Source organism: Penaeus chinensis, chromosome 16, assembly GCF_019202785.1.
Source record: "Penaeus chinensis breed Huanghai No. 1 chromosome 16, ASM1920278v2, whole genome shotgun sequence".
NCBI lineage: Eukaryota > Metazoa > Arthropoda > Malacostraca > Decapoda > Penaeidae > Penaeus > Penaeus chinensis.
In genome coordinates, this window is record NC_061834.1 from 413597 (window position 1) to 433763 (window position 20167).

At 38.2% G+C, this 20167-nt stretch overlaps 5 protein-coding genes across 5 annotated transcripts; 4 read left to right on the plus strand and 1 right to left on the minus strand.

Annotated features, from left to right (window-relative positions):
* Positions 1-1779: 1779 nt before the first annotated feature.
* Positions 1780-3737, plus strand: LOC125033558 (cuticular protein 47Eg-like). Its single transcript, XM_047625165.1, has 3 exons — positions 1780-1860; positions 3132-3253; positions 3358-3737. The coding sequence occupies exons 1-3, from the start codon at positions 1849-1851 to the stop codon at positions 3539-3541; spliced, it is 318 nt and encodes a 105-aa protein (XP_047481121.1). The 5' UTR covers positions 1780-1848; the 3' UTR covers positions 3542-3737.
* Positions 3738-6530: 2793 nt separating this feature from the next.
* LOC125033534 (cuticular protein 47Eg-like) lies at positions 6531-8348 on the plus strand. Its single transcript, XM_047625111.1, has 3 exons — positions 6531-6644; positions 7752-7873; positions 7973-8348. Exons 1-3 carry the CDS (start codon positions 6633-6635, stop codon positions 8154-8156), a joined length of 318 nt encoding a protein of 105 aa, XP_047481067.1. The 5' UTR covers positions 6531-6632; the 3' UTR covers positions 8157-8348.
* Positions 8349-10650: 2302 nt separating this feature from the next.
* On the plus strand, positions 10651-11713 carry LOC125033533 (cuticular protein 47Eg-like). Its single transcript, XM_047625110.1, has 3 exons — positions 10651-10701; positions 11120-11241; positions 11346-11713. The coding sequence occupies exons 1-3, from the start codon at positions 10690-10692 to the stop codon at positions 11527-11529; spliced, it is 318 nt and encodes a 105-aa protein (XP_047481066.1). The 5' UTR covers positions 10651-10689; the 3' UTR covers positions 11530-11713.
* Positions 11714-13862: 2149 nt separating this feature from the next.
* On the plus strand, positions 13863-14832 carry LOC125033535 (cuticular protein 47Eg-like). Its single transcript, XM_047625112.1, has 3 exons — positions 13863-13885; positions 14234-14355; positions 14460-14832. The coding sequence occupies exons 1-3, from the start codon at positions 13874-13876 to the stop codon at positions 14620-14622; spliced, it is 297 nt and encodes a 98-aa protein (XP_047481068.1). The 5' UTR covers positions 13863-13873; the 3' UTR covers positions 14623-14832.
* Positions 14833-18756: 3924 nt separating this feature from the next.
* On the minus strand, positions 18757-19729 carry LOC125033669 (cuticular protein 47Eg-like). The gene is made up of 3 exons (XM_047625373.1): positions 19696-19729; positions 19233-19354; positions 18757-19128 (listed from the first exon to the last, which is right to left on the minus strand). The coding sequence occupies exons 1-3, from the start codon at positions 19705-19707 to the stop codon at positions 18966-18968; spliced, it is 297 nt and encodes a 98-aa protein (XP_047481329.1). The 5' UTR covers positions 19708-19729; the 3' UTR covers positions 18757-18965.
* Between the last annotated feature and the right edge of the window lie 438 nt (positions 19730-20167).

Genomic DNA, 20167 nt, shown 5'->3' on the forward strand with positions numbered 1-20167 from the left:
CACTATACAATAAAGAAAAATACAAAAACACAAGACAAACCTACCTATGCGATATAATATTAACAGATATAATATCGCCCTAATCCCTAGCAAAGAAAGTACAAACCCGTAAACGCAGAGACATCTTGCCCAGGCCTACGGCAGTGGAGGAGTGCCCGAGGCAAGACCCCCCACGAGCTCAAGGCAGTGAGCAAGACGGTGGTGGTGGTGGGGGGGGGGGGGGGGGGGGCGGCGACGAACGCTACTGCAGGAACTGCCTCGTTACCGTACCCAACAATAGCATTTTTGATAATTATGTTTACTGGATTACATTATTGTAATAACATATATATATATATATATTTGTGTGTGTGTATATATATTCATATATACATATGTATATACATACTTATATGTGTGTATGTGAGCGTGTTTGTGTTCATATATATAGATAAGTATAGATATATGTGTATATATGTATATTTATGTATATATATGTATATTTATGTATATATGTGCGTGTGTATATGTGTATATATATGGGAATGCTAAAACAATCTACCGTGTTGATACTATGATAGAAAAACCCATAGTACAAAAACTAGATTTACTGAAAGCGAGACAAAAGTTTCGAAATTCTCCTGCATTCCATCTTCAGGTCAGACCTGGAGATGGAATTCCGATATTTCGTATTTGTGAATCAAAATTTGTTTTTTTGGTTTCTGAAAAAAAAAATGAAATCAACTTCAGATACGACTTACATATGGCACACATATTATATCAGTTGGGAGTATCTATCTGAGCGTATATGTGAGTACATCTGTATGTTTGTGTTTATTTATCAAACTATTGATCTCAATATCGGTATATCAACGTCTTTATATTTTTAAAGATGTACAGAACAGGATTTCATGTACATTTAGGTGTGAGGAAACAAAGAATCAGATCTTTAAATACCGTTGTGGATTTCGCTCTGAATGAATATCAAAAATGATTATTTTTCTTGACCGGTTTTTATATTCTTAGAAAGTCGTGATTGCTCGTTTCTCTGCGTGAATGGGAGAGGGGGTGAGCGTGCGTGTGAATGTGTGTGCGTGCGTGAGTCTGCGTGTGAATGTGTGTGCGTGCGTGAGTGAGTGAGCGTCTGAATGTGTGTGCGTGCGTGAGTGAGTGTGCGTCTGAATGTGTGTGCGTGCGTGAGTGTGCGTGTAAATGTGTATGTGTGAGTAGGGTATGTTTGTGTGTGTGGGGGGGTGGGGGAGTAAATCTGTTATATATTTCATTTTTTTTGTGTTCTGTTTCCTTTTACCCCCTTCGATTTCATATATTTCAGTCAATCTGCTAATATATTACCTTTTTCTATATCAATTCTCATTTCTGCAATAGACAAGTGATATCCAGATTGTTCAGTCATATTACGTATTCTTTAAGCGTAGTTTAGAAATCGCCTTTTCGCAATAATCAATGCATTGTCTAAGAATCCCTACCTTGCGTTGAACACATCAGTTTACAAACAAGTTGATTTCACTGTCAACTTCAATGCCAGATTTAGCATACCTTATTGCATAGGCATTACCTAATAAGTCATCAAGCATAATATCACTAAGTCACCGACTCATAAATAGAACAATATATATAACAAATGATGAACAAGAATCCGTCTTTTCTGATGTTCCGTAACTCTCCAACGGAAAACGCCTTCGTATTTGCAATCAATTGATAGCACAGCAAGTGCAAGGTCAGACCTGGTACGAGGCCGAGGTCTGGTTCAAGCAGACGATCGAGTTATGTCAGGAAGGCGTGGCCACACAGTTCCTTATAAAAGTCACGTTCGCCTGGGACAAGTCAGTACAACACTCAACAGTCAAGATGAAGTTCGCTGTAAGTATTGGGTTCATATGTTTTGGTCAAGTGAAAACATTAACTTCAGAAACAGAGAAAGATATACACAGAGTACATGAATTCTTACTCTTCAGTATGACTGGATATCAATCAAGACTATATCTCACATTTTGAATGATTCTAATACTGTTTCCTAGTAGAAGGTGCTTTAAATAGCAAATGAATGAGTGATATTGGCTTACATCATCACATCATATCAATGTGTACTTGGGACTTTTTTGTAGCATTTCCAAAAACCCCAGACTCATTGATATACTTTGATACACGTTTGCCCTATAAGTGCCCATTAATGGAACCTGTATTAATTTGTAAGCCTCTACGTAGATACAGTGTGATGCACTCCGGCCAGCCAGTCAGAGCACAATACTCTGTGACATGTTACACGTACGCCTCAGATAGGGATTTGTATTTCCATTAATTACGAATCGCATCGTTTGTTTGTTGATTAAAAAAAAAAAAAAAAAAAAAAAAAAAAAAAAAAAAAAAAAAAAATCCTGCATAAAGTGTTTGTGTGCCTTTTAAGCAACACATCAAATACACGTTCCCTCTATATGAGTAACATTAAGAGTCAGTCATGACTGTCGCTGAAACATGGTAAGGATTTGCAACGTGTCTCTACCTCAATGGCATGAGCTCACAGGCTCAAAATATCAAAGAAAAGGCTATATCTTGATTTATTGATATAATTCAGGCAAGAAGACTAGTAAGTGCCCGTTATCAATGTACCCAGTTGCCTGAGATTTGGATACGATAAGATGCAAAATGCCATGTAACTTCCACTATTCAGATGGAGAATAATGTAAGATTTTTTCTTTTCTTTTTTGAGTGAATCTGCATTACATTTGATAGTTCTCACCGTCTTGCCGAATAGTCAGGTACTGTTTACATTTTATCTGAAGCTTCCTGAAAGATTTGCTTGTAATTCAAAATCATAAGAGCATATATAGTATTGAATATTGATTTTTTTTATGAAATCAAACTTTTTATCCCAGTACAAACTTGAATGATATCGTGCTTTGTCGCGACCAAGATACAGCATGAAACAATGTATTCAAATATTAGGGGTTTCGAGATGCAACAAAAAAGGCTTGTGTATATTTGTACACCAACACTTTTAAATGCTTTAAGTCTCTAAATCGTAAACTTTCGCTTGATCTCCTGGCCTACGTCGTTGAGAGCGAGATACAATCTTATTGCATTTCCTTTTCTCCTTCCGTTCGAGCCATACCCACCAGAAGGTCTTTCCCCAGATTGCTCTCCTCGCCCTCGTCGCCGTGGCCGCCGCCCGCCCCGGCAGCGTCTTTGACCTGGACTTCGATGACTTCCACATTGACCAGGATATTTCCGACGAGGTGATGCAGGGAACCTACAGGTAAGAGGCCTTCCCTCCCGTTGCGTCCTTTGGAGCCATTCCCTTTGGGACACTCACACCAGACGGCGCAAAGCCTCGTTCACAACGCCTGCCTTCCCTTCCAGCTGGACGTCCCCCAACGGAGAGAAGTTCTTCGTCAAGTACATCGCCGACGACAACGGATACCGCGTCGTCGAGTCCAACGCCGTGCCCGTCACCAACGGCGTCGCCGCCGACGGCAACCAGGGATCCTTCGACTCCTTCGAGGATATCTTTGACTCCTTCGAGGATCGTTTCGACAGGAAGTGAGCCCATCCGGAGCCGACCGACCGACCAACAGGCGCCCACAGCGGACCCTTCAGGCGTCCCTCGAGCGTCCCTCCGAAATCGCTCAGGGTCGCGGGTCGCTGTGTGGAACCTGGCGGGATTCATAGTATAATTTATTCATTACATAATTTATTTATCTGTTTTAATGGAATGCCATTCAAATAAATATGTAAATATATGTGTAGAATTACAATCCTTTACCCTTGAAAACTGTAAGAAATCAAACATATATTGGAATATAATGCGTGATTCTATTCATGACTACATGCTTTTATGCACACAATACCAACCAGTGACATAATAACAAAACTTATGAGCAGTCGTAGTTAAGATTCGTATTATGTTCAAGCATTGTTTATTCTATCGCCGCTCATTGTATCCTTCATGATTAGCTAATCAATATTAGTTGTTTAATATTATGATATTTACTTTGCACATAACCTTTTACCTATCCCTAATTTACGACTTGCGACAAGCGTATTTGTCCTCACTGGCAATATTCGCGGTGACTCAACAGCAGAAACCCGGTCACATTGCTTAAACTCAAGTTCTGTTCGCAATGGTTGATCCTAAATCCTCCAGGCGATGTTCTAGTCCTAGATGAATTCCCGAAATCAAAACGAAACGCAAAAGTACTGACAATGAAAGCCACATGCAGTAAGATAAGAGATCCTACCCTTGCCAAATGGTCAGCACTTACGACGAAAACTTGATACATTAGCCCTAATTAAACAAAAGTACATTTTCTGCGATTGACATTGACACGCTAACTCGGAATTGGCTGAATTTATTTTTATAATATAGTTTATTCAATACACATCGATATCAATAATTCTTTTACACACACACATACACACACGCGTATATATATTGTTATGGCTGGTATGTCACTAAGAGAATTCAAGGGGAAGAGCAGCTCCGCTGAACTCTAATTCTCCTAATGCGGTAGCCAGAATCATAGACGAAATATCAAAATGATGCGGCCTGATCTTGAATGGCTAATACCACGTAACAACAACTGTCCTTGCGTTAAAATACTACTAGTGGTTGTCAAGGTTCTTAGTGTTCATTCATTGATGTCATTCATTCTTTAATCTTTATCAGTACTCATTAACGTTATCTGATAGCCATTAAATACGTTAATTCAATCATTCATTTATCATGTCCCAATGTGTTATCATTCCTTTATAAAGTACTTTCATTATTTTATTGTAATCCTTTTTATAGTAATTTATTATTAAGATTTGGAAAATACATAAAGTCAATTAATTATCACTTATTTTTATTACTACCTTCACCACTATACAATAAAGAAAAATACAAAAACACAAGACAAACCTACCTATGCGATATAATATTAACAGATATAATATCGCCCTAATCCCTAGCAAAGACAGTACAAACCCGTAAACGCAGAGACATCTTGCCCAGGCCTACGGCAGTGGAGGAGTGCCCGAGGCAAGACCCCCCACGAGCTCAAGGCAGTGAGCAAGCCGGTGGGGGGGGGGGGGGGGGCGGCGACGAACGCTACTGCAGGAACTACCTCGTTACCGTACCCAACAATAGCATTTTTAATAATTATGTTTACTGGAGTACATTATTGTAATAATATATATATATATATATGTGTGTGTATATATATTCATATACACATATATATATATATATATATATACTTATATGTGTGTGTATGTGAGCGTGTTTGTGTTCATATATATAGATAGGTATAGATATATGTGTATATATGTATATTTATGTATATATATGTGCGTGTGTATATGTGTATATATATGGGAATGCTAAAACAATCTACCGTGTTGATACTATGGTAGAAAAACCCATAGTACAAAAACTAGATTTACTGAAAGCGAGACAAAAGTTTCGAAATTCTCCTGCATTCCATCTTCAGGTCAGACCTGGAGATGGAATTCCGATATTTCGTATTTGTGAATCAAAATTTGTTTTTTTGATTTCTGAAAAAAAAAAAAAATGAAATCAAGTTCAGATACGACTTACATATGGCACACATATTCTATCAGTTGGGAGTATCTATCTGAGCGAATATGTGAGTACATCTGTATGTTTGTGTTTATTCATCAAACTATTGATCTCAATATCGGTATATCAACGTCTTCATATTTTTAAAGATGTACAGAACAGGATTTCATGTACATTTAGGTGTGAGGAAACAAAGAATCAGATCTTTAAATACCGTTGTGGATTTCGCTCTGAATGAATATCAAAAATTATTCTTTTTCTTGACCGGTTTTTATATTCTTAGAAAGTCGTGATTGCTCGTTTCTCTGCGTGAATGGGAGAGGGAGTGAGCGTGCGTGTGAATGTGTGTGCGTGCGTGAGTGTGCGTGTGAATGTGTGTGCGTGCGTGAGTGTGCGTCTGAATGTGTGTACGTGCGTGAGTGAGTGTGCATGTAAATGTGTATGTGTGAGAAGGGTATGTTTGTATGTGGGGGGGTAAGTGTTATAGATTTTCTGATTTTAGTGCTCTGTTTCCTTTTTATCCAGTTCGATTACCCATATTTAAGTCAATCTGCTAAAATACTGCATTTTTTTTTATAACAATTTTCATTTCTGCAATAAACAAATGATATGCAGATTTTGTCATATTATTTATTCTTTAAGCGTAATTTAGAAATCGCCTTTTCGCAATAATGAACGCATTGTCAAAGAATCCCTGTCTTGCGTTGAACACATCAGTTTACAAACAAGTTGATTTCACTGTCAACTCCAATGCCAGAGTTTTGCATACTTTATTGCATAAGCATTATGTAAGAAGTCATCAAGCATAATTTCATTAAGTCACCGACTTATAAACAGAAAAATATATATAACAAATGAAGAACAAAACTTTTCTGATGTTCCGTAACTCTCCAATTTAAAACGCCTTCGTATTTGCAATCAATTGATAGCACTGCAAGTGCAAGGTCAGACCTGGTACGAGGCCGAGGTCTGGTTCAAGCAGACGATCGAGTCATGTCAGGAAGGCGTGGCCACACAGTTCCTTATAAAAGTCACGTTCGCCTGGGACAAGTCAGTACAACACTCAACAGTCAAGATGAAGTTCGCTGTAAGTATTGGATTCATATGTTTTGGTCAAGTGAAAACATTAACTTCAGAAACAGAGAAAGATATACACAGAGTACATGAATTCTTACTCTTCAGTATGACTGGATATCAATCAAGACTATATCTCACATTTTGAATGATTCTAATACTGCTTCCTAGTAGAAGGTGCTTTAAATAGCAAATGAATGAGTGATATTGGCCTGTATTCATTTGTAAGCCTCTACGTTGCTACAGTGTGATTCACTCTGGCCAGCCAGTCAGAGCATAATACTCTGTGACATGTTTCACGTACGCCTCAGATAGGGATTTGTATTTCCATTTATTACGAATCGCATCGTTTGTTTGTTGATAAAAAAAAAAAAAATCTGGATGAAGTGTTTGTGTGCCTTTTTTAGCAGCACATCAAATACATGTTCCCACTATATGAGCAACATTAGGAGTTAGTCATGACTGTCGCTGAAACATGGTAAGAATTTGCAATGTGTCTCTACCTCAATGGCATGAGCTCACAGGCTCAAAATATCAAAGAAAAGGCTTTATCTTGATTTATTTATATAATTCAGGCAAGAAGACCAGTAAGTGCCTGTTATCAATGTACCCAGTTGCCTAAGATTTCGATACGATAAGATGCAAAACGCCATGTAACTTCCACTATTCAGATGAAGAATAATGTATGTAAGATTTTTTTTTTCCTTTTTTTTTTTTTTTTTTTTGTCTTGCCGAATTGTCAGGTACTTTTCACATTTTATCTGAAGCTTCCTCAAAGTTGTGCTTGTAGTTCAAAATCATAAGAGCATATTTGGTATTGAATATTGATTTTTTTTATGATATCAAACTTTCTTATGCCAGTACAAACTTAAATGATATCGTGCTTTGTAACGACCAAGATACAGCATGAAACAACGTATTAAACTATTAGGGGTTTCGGGATGCTACAAAAAACTTCTTGTGTATATTTGTACACCAACACATTTAAATGCTTTAAATCTCTAAATCGTAAACTTTCGCTTGATCTCCTGGCCTACGTCGTTGAGGGCGAGATACAATCATATGGCATTTCCTTTCCTCCTTCCGTTCGAGCCATACCCACCAGAAGGTCTTTCCCCAGATTGCTCTCCTCGCCCTCGTCGCCGTGGCCGCCGCCCGCCCCGGCAGCGTCGTGGACCTGGACTTCGATGACTTCCACATTGACCAGGATATTTCCGACGAGGTGATGCAAGGAACCTACAGGTAAGAGGCCTTCCCTCCCGTTGCGTCCTTTGGAGCCATTCCATTTGCGACACTCACACCAGACGGCGCCTCGTTCACAACGCCTGCCTTCCCTTCCAGCTGGACGTCCCCCAACGGAGAGAAGTTCTTCGTCAAGTACATCGCCGACGACAACGGATACCGCGTCGTCGAGTCCAACGCCGTGCCCATCACCAACGGCGTCGCCGCCGACGGCAACCAGGGATCCTTCGACTCCTTCGAGGATATCTTTGACTCCTTCGAGGATCGTTTCGACAGGAAGTGAGCCCATCCGGAGCCAACCGACCGACCAACAGGCGCCCACAGCGGACCCTTCAGGCGTCCCTCGAGCGTCCCTCCGAAATCGCTCTGGGTCGCGGGTCGCTGTGCGGAACCTGGCGGAAGAAAACGTGGATTCATAGCTTAATTGTTTTATCTGTTTTAATGGAAATGCCATTCGAATAAATATGTAAATATAGGTGTAAAATTACTATCCTTTACCCTTGAAAACTGTGGTTTCGATGATGTTCGCTTCAGAAATTACACATATTTTGGAATATAATTCATGATTCTATTCATAACTATATGCTTTTATGCACATGATACCAAACAGTGACATAATAGCAAAACTTATGAGCAGTCGTAGTTGAGATTCATATTTGTTCAAAGCATTGTTTATTCTATCGCCGCTCATTGTATCCTTCGTGATTAGCTAATCAATATTAGCTGTTTACTATTATGATATTTACTTTGCACATAACCTTTTACCTATCCCTCATTTACGACTTGCGGCAAGCGTATTTATCCTCACTGGCAATATTCGCGGTGACTCAACAGCAGAAACCCGGTCACATTGCTTAAACATTTTCTGCGATTGACATGTTGAGTTAACGTGACGCTTATTCGAATGTGGCCGCGTTTATTTTCAAAACGAAGTTCATTCAATGCACATCGATATCAATTATTCCTTTTCATATTTATATACATGTATATATAAATGTATGTATATGTATATAAACTTCAATGTGTGTGTGTGTGTTTGTGTGTGTGAATGTGTGTATTCATATAGATATATGTATATGTGTATATATAAGTGTGTGTATGTATATATATATATATATATGAATGATAAAACACTACCGTGTTGATACCATGGTAGAAAAACCCACAGTACACAAACTAGATTTACTGAAAGCGAGACAAAAGTTTCGAAATTCTCCTGCATTCCATCAGACCTGAAGATGGAATCCTTGAGGATTTCGAAACCCTGGTCTCATTTTCAATAAATCTAGTCTGTTCACTGTTGGATTTTCTACCATGTGTATATGTATGTATAGTTTATATGTACATATATAAAATTACACATACATACACACACATACACGTGTGTGTGTGTGTGCGTGTGTATACACTTATATACATATATATAGATAGATAGGTAGACATATGTATAAGCAGTTTCTATCAAGTGAATTTTGTTCATTTCTGACACGTACGTCCATGCCATGCCCACTGTGAGTTTACTTATTTAACTGTCCTTACACCTAGATGGCTACACTTGTACTTAGTCACCAATGAGCCAATTATGAGTACTACCTGTCTCGCCAGTTCACCCTTTTCATTGATTTACACAAATATTTTGCTAATATATAAAAATATGCTAATTGACTTCTTTGTGGCTAAGCACTAGCACTAACATTTCACAAAAGTATAAAAATTGAGCACAGCTTTTTCCCCTTTTTTTCATTTTCCCCGTTTTCCCCGGTTCAAATATTTCGTATTTATGAATTAAATTTTCTTTTCTTCTGATTTCTGAAGAAAAAAATGAAATCAACTTCAGATACAACTTACATATGGCACATATATTACATCAGTTGGGAATGTCTATCTGAGCGTATATGTGAGTACATCTGTGTTTATTTATCAAACTATCGATCTTCCTATCAGTATATCAACGTCTTCATATTTTTAAAGATGTACATAACAGGATTTCCTGTACATTTAGATGTGATGAAACAAAGAAGATCTTTAAAGACTGTTGTGGATTTCGCTCTCTGAATGAATATCAATAATGCTAATTTTTCTTGAACGGTTTTCATATTCGTAGGAAGTTGTGATTGCTCGTTTCTCTGCGTGAAAGGGGGAGGGAGTGAGTGTGCGTGTGAATGTGCATGTGTGAGGAGAGTATGTTTTTTTTTGTGTGTGTGCGTGGGGGGAAGAGTGTTATAGATTTTTTTTTTTTCTGTTCCCTTTTACCCCCTTCGATTTCACATATTTAAGTCAATCTCCTAATATATTACCTTTTTTCTTTATTAATTCTCTTTTCTGCAATAAACAAATGATATCCAGATTTTTTTTGTCATATTAAGTATTCTTTAAGCGTAGTTTAGACATCCCCTTTTCGCAATAATGAACGCATTGTCTAAGAATCCCTGCCTTGCGTTGAACACATCAGTTTACAAACAAGTTGATTTCACTGTCAACTCCAATGCCAGAGTTTTGCATACCTTATTGCATAGGCATTACGTAATAAGTCACCAAGTATAACATCACTAAGTCACCGACTCATAAATAGAACAATATATACAACAAAAGATGATCAAGAACCCGTCTTTTCTGTTGTTCCGTAACTCTCCAACGGAAAACGCCTTCGTATTTGCAATCAATTGATAGCACAGCAAGTGCAAGGTCAGACCTGGTACGAGGCCGAGGTCTGGTTCAAGCAGACGATCGAGTTATGTCAGGAAGGCGTGGCCACACAGTTCCTTATAAAAGTCACATTCGCCTGGGACAAGTCAGTACAACACTCAACAGTCAAGATGAAGTTCGCTGTAAGTCATTGGTGCATATGCATGGCACCAGTAGTTACAGGGACAAATATGGATATACCTAAATTACATGAATTCTTACTTTTTAGTTTGTGTGTATGCAGCTGGACTATATTAGATGTTATGACGTCAAGTAATGATTCATATTTTCGTTTCTCGTTGTAGGTGCCTGAAATAGCAAATGAATAAGCAATTCTGACCTGATCGTCTGCCCCTTGTTTGCATTATCATATACCAAGTTGTGTGTGTGTGTATGCGAATAAATATAATTCAGTACTGCTGTACCATCTCTATAAATTGTTCTCTATCGATGCTTTCCTCAACCTACTGTCTCGTCCAACGTCACCAAGAGCAAAGTATGTTATTGCATTTCCTTTCATGCTTCCGTTCGAGCCATACCCACCAGAAGGTCTTTCCCCAGATTGCTCTCCTCGCCCTCGTCGCCGTGGCCGCCGCCCGCCCCGGCAGCGTCTTCGACCTGGACTTCGATGACTTCCACATTGACCAGGGTATCACCAACCGGGTAGTACAGGGATCCTACAGGTAAGAGGCCTTCCCTTCCGTTGCGTCCTTTGGAGCCATTCCCTTTGGGACACTCACGCCAGACGGCGCCAAGCCTCGTTCACAACGCCTGTCTTCCCTTCCAGCTGGACGTCCCCCAACGGAGAGAAGTTCTTCGTCAAGTACATCGCCGACGACGACGGATACCGCGTCGTCGAGTCCAACGCCGTGCCCGTCATTAACGGCGTCGCCGCCGACGGCAACCAGGGATCCTTCGACTCCTTCGAGGATATCTTTGACTCCTTCGAGGATCGTTTCGACAGGAAGTGAGCCCATCCGAAGCCAACCGACCGACCAACAGGCGCCCACAGCGGACCCTTCAGGCGTCCCTCCGAAATCGCTCTAGGTCACGAGTCGCTGCGTGGAACCTGGCGACAGATGACGTGGATAATAGCATAATTTATTTATCTACCTGTTATTAATGTGAATGTCATTCGAATAAATTTAAACTTACTTCGCGCAGTATTCCTGTACTTCGACTTCCTTCACGGTGGAACCGGGTGTAACACGAACATACATTTTAAATTGATTCGTTTACATTCATAGATACATGAATATATCCAATGGGTAATAATCAATATGAAATAAAGATATAAGAACAGTCGAAGTTTCGCCCGATCTTTCACTCAAATTGTGTTTCTTTGCTTGTTAGCGTTAATAACTGCATCACCCATCACTAACTCATAAACTGTTTATTGTTAAGATATGTATAAATATAACCGATCCCTGAGTCATTGTAACCTTCCGTGATGATGCAAAACATTTTTGGTATTATCAGCCTTTTTTACAGAATCTCGACATACGTGCCTATACTAATGTCAGTATTCGAGTTGACCTTGTTTGGGGGGGTGGGGCTCATGTTGTGTTCATGAATATCTGTTCGCAGTGGTTGATCCAAAATGTTCAACACCGAAAAAACAAAAAATCAGAAAAAGAATAGGCAAGCTTAAAGGTCTTTACTATAAAATGCCTCATACCGTTTGTAAATCAAAAGCTTCTGTGCATAAACATCTACATAGCATATACGGATAATTTTCTTTGCCACAATGCGTGACCGTATAATCATTACACAGAAAGGATTTCTTTTAATCAGTCATATACTGCAATTATATTAATCAGCAAGAAATCTACTCTCTTTTTTGTTAATTCTGCATTAAATTAAATAACTGTTCAGGATTAAATGAGTAAACATATATTTGCGTTTTGTCATATTCAAGTGTTCGGGCTACGCCACTGGCAAGATTAAAGTTTAAGACCTGGTCGATTGTAAAGTGGAATTGAGGCCGACTAATGGCAAGTCACTCAATATTTATCCATATGTCTGAATTTTATTTACTTATCTTCTGGGTAAAAATATATATACATGTATCTATATAATATATATATTTACTGTATATACATACTTACTGTTTATATATATGTGTATATACATACGTGTCTGAGTGAGTGAGTGTGTGTATGTTTATAAGTACAAGGGCAAGGTAGTGTATAATCCATGTAAATCTATGCTGTGTCAATCATTTACTGATTTTGTTTCTTACTTTCTTTTAAGTGATGCTTTTTGTTTGTTTTATAACCATTTTTCCATTTAATTGTGATCTTTTGTATGGATTTGCTGGATTTTTTGGCCAGGAATAAGTTATATAACTATAGGCTTGATTTTGCAGATTTGATTTAAGGTACAACAAAATCAAGCTTAGAGTTAAAGAACTTTTTCTATGGTAATATGCAGCTCCATTCAGCTTCAGATACAATTAACACACATAGTGAAACATACAGTACAAGTTGTGTATGTGTCTGTAAGTGTGCTTGTGTGTTTTTGTATGCCTGTTTATCTTTCTATCCATCCGTTACAAAAAAAAAATAGTTTCTAATAATATACAGAATAAAAATTCTTGTTTGTTTAGGCGTGGAGAAATTCAGAACAGGCTTTTTGTATGTTAGTGTGGCATCAGTGGACTAGACACCGTTTTCTTAATAGACGAATATGATAAAATCTTGTTTCTCTGGAATTTCTTTCTTTTTTTCTCATAAAAATGTGATTTCGTATTCCATTTTCTGATGTCTACGTCTTTCTAAATGCATGGCGGGGAAATTTTGCAATCCCTGTCCCGTGTTTAGATATATGTCAGTTTGAAGTTTAATTTGTTTCGATGTCAGGGAGATTGTACATCTTACTACCAAATAATTCTTCAGGTCATCCTCTCTCATATGTCATAAGTACATAAAATGCTATTAAGGTTGATAAAAATAAACCAAATATCATATCATATTATGCATGATACATGATCACCAATAAAGTGTTTTCTGATAAATCACAAATGCCAAACGCGTTATCAAGTTTGACAACAAAGGACATCAAAGCATAAGAAGCACAGTTGTATTGTACTCCTCTCTAATCCTGCTGTAATCGCCCCACGGACAACGGCCTCATATTCACAGTTACCTGGTAGCAGTTGACTCTGTGCAGCATGCAAGGTCAGGCCGGGTACGAGGCCGAGGTCTGGTTCAAGTAGACGGTCGAGGTCATGTCAGGAAGGCGTGGCCATACAGGTAGTATAAAAGCCACACTTCGCTTGGGGCAAGTCAGTACAACACTCAAACAACAAACAAGATGAAGTTCGTTGTAAGTTACGGGCATATGTGAAAAGGGATGTAGGAAGATGAAGATAAACATACTGTGCAGTAATTCTAACTTTGTGTGGTAGAGGCAGGGGTGATTGCATCAGGTACCACTACTGGGGGAATCATTGTTTCAGTTTGTCGTTGTATGTATCTTAATTGGCTAATAGAAGAGCAAGGAAACACACGCACATATATATGTATATGTAGGTATATATATCTGTTAGATCTACATAAGCCATACATTTTCGATTTATCAACCTGCAGTCCTTACTTTTGTTTCCCAGATCAAAGTAGATCATTGCATACGTTCTTCCGTTCGAGCCATACCCACCAAAAGGTCTTTCCCCAGATTGCTCTCCTCGCCCTCGTCGCTGTGGCCGCCGCCCGCCCCGGCAGCGTCTTTGACCTGGACTTCGATGACTTCCACATTGACCAGGATATCTCTAACGAGGTGGTGCAGGGAACCTACAGGTAAGAGGCCTTCCCTCCCGTTGCGTCCTTTGGAGCCATTCCCTTTGGGACACTCACGCCAGACGGCGCCAAGTTTCGTTCACAACGCCTGCCTTCCCTTCCAGCTGGACGTCCCCCGAGGGAGAGAAGTTCTTCATCAAGTACATCGCCGACGACGACGGATACCGCGTCGTCGAGTCCAACGCCGTGCCCGTCACAAACGGCGTCGCCGCCGACGGCAACCAGGGATCCTTCGACTCCTTCGAGGATATCTTCGGTAGGAAGTGAGCCCATCCGCAGCCGACCGACCGACCAACAGGCGCCCACAACTGACTCGCCAGGCGTCCCTCGAGCGTCCTTCCGAAAGGCGATGCCTTTCTCGCTCTGGGTCGCTGGTCGCTGTGTGGAGCCTGGCGGTATATAAAGTGGATTCATAATATAATTTATTATAATTCTCTGTGTTTAGTGTGAACGTCAATCGAATAAATTCAAATTTACTTCGTGCAGTATTCCTAAACTTTGACTTCGTTGGTGTTTAATTCGGGGATTACACACGCATTAGAAACTAATTCTATGCATTAATGGATAAAGGAATACATTCATGGACATAAAACCAAAATGCACACATTCGGAGTCTGTTCCACAGCGCTTTGACTCAAATGACCCAGTTATGAGAATGAATTTGCAATGGCTGATCCAAAATCCTCCTGGAGGAACTATTGGCTATAAATGATTCTTGCAGCTTGCAAGTTACTGAGGGCCATATAATATTTACACAATATATACAATGTAGCACGTTTACGCAAATAAAACATTTAGTTCTCACAAAGCATGTTTTTTCTGAGATAAAGCTGTTTAGTTTAGCGTGACCCAGACTCAATTTCGGCCACGCATGAATGTTATTTAAAAAAAAATATAGAGGATTGTCCATGTGCTTAATAGCTGGGCGCAAGTACTTACAAATTTAAATCACTATCAGAATTCACCCTTTGTATACACACTCACTGTACATGTATGTGTGTGTATATGTATATATATATATATATATATATATATATGTGTGTGTGTGTGTGTGTGTGTGTGTGTGTGTGTGTATGTATATAGGGACATATATATATATATATATATATATATATATATATATGTCCATTTTCATCTACTTATTCTTTGTGATTGCGTGTCTTTGTATATATGCTGATATTTATATATCTATATACATATACATATATATGTGTGTGTGTGTTTGTATTTGTGTGTATGTGTGTGTACGTGAGTGTGTGTGTGTTTATGTGTATATATACATATATACATATAAATATATATATATATATATATACATATGCACATTTGTGTGTGTATATATATATACATATATATGTAGTAAAGGTATGAATGACAATGCATATCTTCACAATACAAGATATGTATTTGACCAGTTTCGATTATATCTTCGTCAGAAGTACATGAAATACATTTGTCAACATGAATGCGGTTCATATATATATACATTCATACATATATATATATATATATATATATATATATATGTGTGTGTGTGTGTGTGTGTACATATATATCTGTGTGTGTGTGTGTGCGCGCGCGCGCGCGTGTGTGTGTGTGTGTGTGTGTGTGTTCGTGTGTGTATGAATACAAATATATATAAATATATATGTATATATATATATATATATTTGTGTGTGTTTGTGCATATATATATATATATATATATATATATATGTATGTGAATATATATACATATGTGTGTAAATATATAAACAAATGAATAAATAAATATGCATATATATAGATATGTATATATATATATATATATAGATATATGTATGTGTGTGTGTGTGCTTGTATGTGTGTGTGTGTGTGTGTGTATCTATATATGTATATATGTATATATGTATATACATATATATATACATATATACATATCTGACAGCCGCGATGGTCCATTTTGAGCACTGGACACTGGTCCCGAGTTCAATTCCCCGTAAAAATGCCCGCGCTCTGACTGCTTACTCGAGCTCGAGAAAACAACAAATCGCCTTGAAAGGTCAAATGCAGGTGTCGTAGGGAAATTCCCGGCGTGGCACAAGTGTCAGCGCGTCGAATCGCGGTTGATGAGGAAGGGCATCCAATCAAGCAAGGGTGACACTGCCATATAACCTCTCAATAGTGGATTGAGAGAGGCCTATGTCCTGTAATGGAATAAATGGTTGTTAAAAAAAAAATATATATATATATGTATACATATATGTATGTACACATACACACACACACACACACACACACACACACACATATATATATATATATATATATATATATATATATATATATATGTGTGTGTGTGTGTGTGTTTGTGTGTACATATATATACATACACATGATGGCTGTGTGCATGTATACAAATATATAATCTATCTATTATATAGATAGATGAGTAAATTGACAGACAAAGAGAGTTATATAGTAATTTGAATATAATATACATACAGATATATACATATTTGTATGCATGCATACGCCTACATTTATACATATAAACGTAAACAAATTCACACATATATATATATATGTGTGTGTGTGTGTGTGTGTGTTTGTGTGTGTTTGTGTGTGGATTTATATATATATATATATATATATATATATATATATATATATATGAAAGGGTAAGGAGTGAAAGAGAAGTGACAATGTCGGAAATGAGGTCAAAGGGCAGTTGGGAACCATTAGCCTACGTGAAGCGTAGCGACCTATAGGAGTGAATCAGTAAGCGAGTGTGAATGAAGCCCCATGAAGCAGTGACGTATGTAAGGAAGTATGAATTCGAATGAAATGAAATGTTGAATGGGTGAATTAATAGAGAATGTCTTGTGCATATATAAAAAGTAAAAAATATATAGACAATAAAAGGAAAATGTGACCAAACTAATAAATGGAATTATGGGAAGAAGAAAATAAAAGAAAAATAGACGAAACAAGATATGAAAATAAATTATTATCGAATGACGTGGGGGATCCCCCAGTGTGACGTCCCATTCACACTCGGACAGCTGCCCCGACGAGACATACCCACCCGAGGGGGCACAGCCACTAGCGTATTTGAAACATCCTCGGTAAGGAAAGCGAGAGTTGTTATAAAACTTGAAAAGGTGATATTGACAAAGAACACAAAATAACGTAAATACGCCCGTACGAAAACGCACGCGTGAGGCGCGAGGCGTGAGGCGCGAATCGAAGAGGCCATAGGCGTGAGGAAAGATCAGCAAGATGAAGAAAAGTGAGGAAAAGTGAGGCTGAAGCTACAAACACTCGGACGTTACGTGAGAGATGTGAAAAAAGTGTGAACATCCAAGCAATTATTGGTCACAAAGTGCAATATAATAGGGGCGATTTGATTTCTGTTGCATGAAATATTTTGTTGATTTATTTTTATTTTATTTTATTTTTTAGTGTTTTTATCTTTATCATTTGTTTTATATTATGTATGAATTTGAGCAATAAATCTACATAATAATAGTGTTTCCTTTAAGACCAATTGTTAAAACTAAGTGATCCGCAGAAGATTGTACTGGGGGAGGGCCCAGGCCAGTTATTAAGATCAAATTAGCAGCCTTTACATATAGATATAGATATACACATTTATGTGTGTATTTATGCACACACAAACACACACACATACACACACACTGACACACACACACACACACACATTCACATATATATATATATATATATATATATATACATATGTATTCACACACACACTCACAAGCACACACATGCACGAACACATACACAAACACAAACACACACACACGCAAAGAAAAAAATGTATACATATATACATATACTGACATGTGTGTGTGTGTGTCTACTTACTTGTATATATACATATATATACATTTATAGATATACATATATGTATTTACATATACACATATATATATACATATATATATGCATATATATATATATATATATATATATATATATGCATATATATATACATATATATACATATATATATAAGTATGCTTATATACAGGAAGTATATATATATATACATTTATGCAGATACATATATACATACATACTAAATTATATTATTGGTTATATCATATTATATATATAATATACTTTATAAATATAAACACATTTCTGTGTATACATACCTATATATATACATAGGTATGTATATATGCATATATATATATACTGCACATACATATATATACTGGACATCTATATTCATATCTATTTATCTACACAGATGTGTGTACATATATGTATATATATAATGTGTATATATATATTCATATGTAAGTATATACATACACATAATTATGTATATGTATATATACATATATGTATAAACACGCAAAGGTCCCCAAACAACAATACAGCACAAAGTATTTTGAGTTTTATTGAGGGAACGCACACAATAATAAAAATAATTTATGAACAGATAAAGACTAAAATTACGACGACTTTTCGTTATCCATATTCAGGCACCACACAGCGACCCGCGGCCCAGAGCGATTTCGGAGGGACGCTCGAGGGACGCCTGAAGGGTCCGTGTGGGCGCCTGTTGGTCGGTCGGTCGGCTCCGGATCGGCTCACTTCCTGTCGAAGATATCCTCGAAGGAGTCGAAGGATCCCTGGTTGCCGTCGGCGGCGACGCCGTTGGTGACGGGCACGGCGTTGGACTCGACGACGCGGTATCCGTCGTCGTCGGCGATGTACTTGATGAAGAACTTCTCTCCCTCGGGGGACGTCCAGCTGGAAGGGAAGGCAGGCGTTGTGAACGAGGCTTGGCGCCGTCTGGCGTGAGTGTCCCAAAGGGAATGGCTCCAAAGGACGCAACGGGAAGGAAGGCCTCTTACCTGTAGGTTCCCTGCACCACCTCGTTGGAGACATCCTGGTCAACATGGAAGTCATCGAAGTCCAGGTCCACGACGCTGCCGGGGCGGGCGGCGGCCACGGCGACGAGGGCGAGGAGAGCAATCTGGGGAAACATGGGCAACATTTGTCCAATTCTGACAGTGATTTCCTGATACACTGGACGTATCGAGACGGAAAGAGAGGAAGCTGGCAAGTGACCAACAAAATAGGAGAAATTGCTATACGGAAAGATACATAAGTATAGGAAAAAATATATGTATATTGCAGTCGAAATAATAGCCCTTAATGAATCTGACAAACGTTCTCTGCATAAACTCTACAATCGCAGTCATTATTAACATGCGAAGTATTATTTGATAAAAATCCAATTAACATCTCAGTAAAAATGAACCAGTGAAGAACTATTTTGAAGAAGAAATCACAAAAAGTTTTTCTCAGGCTTACTGCAAACTTCATCTTGGTCGATTATTGAGCGTTGTACTGCCTGTCGCTTTGCGTAGTCTAGCCTTTATAGGACAAGCGAAACCACGCCCACCCGACCTGACCTCGATCGTCCAAGTGAGGCAGACGTCGCCCCCTACGTCTATAGGGCTGTACGGGGTCACTTGCTATCGATGATGCTATCTTCATCTGCATTTTACTCTTAATCTGTCTTTTTATTTGTTTATATCTCTCTTTCTCTCTTTCTCTGTCTATCTAACTATCAATCTATCTATCTGTATCTTTATATCTCCTCTCTCTCTCTCGTGTAATTTTTTGTTATATCTTTGTATCTCCGATTAATCTTGATCTCAGTTTCTATGTCTTACTTTGACTCCATCTATCGATTTATCTATCTATCTATCTATATATATATGAAATGCATTATACTGTTGTTTAACATTTTATTCAAAACAATATACCCATGTAACCATTA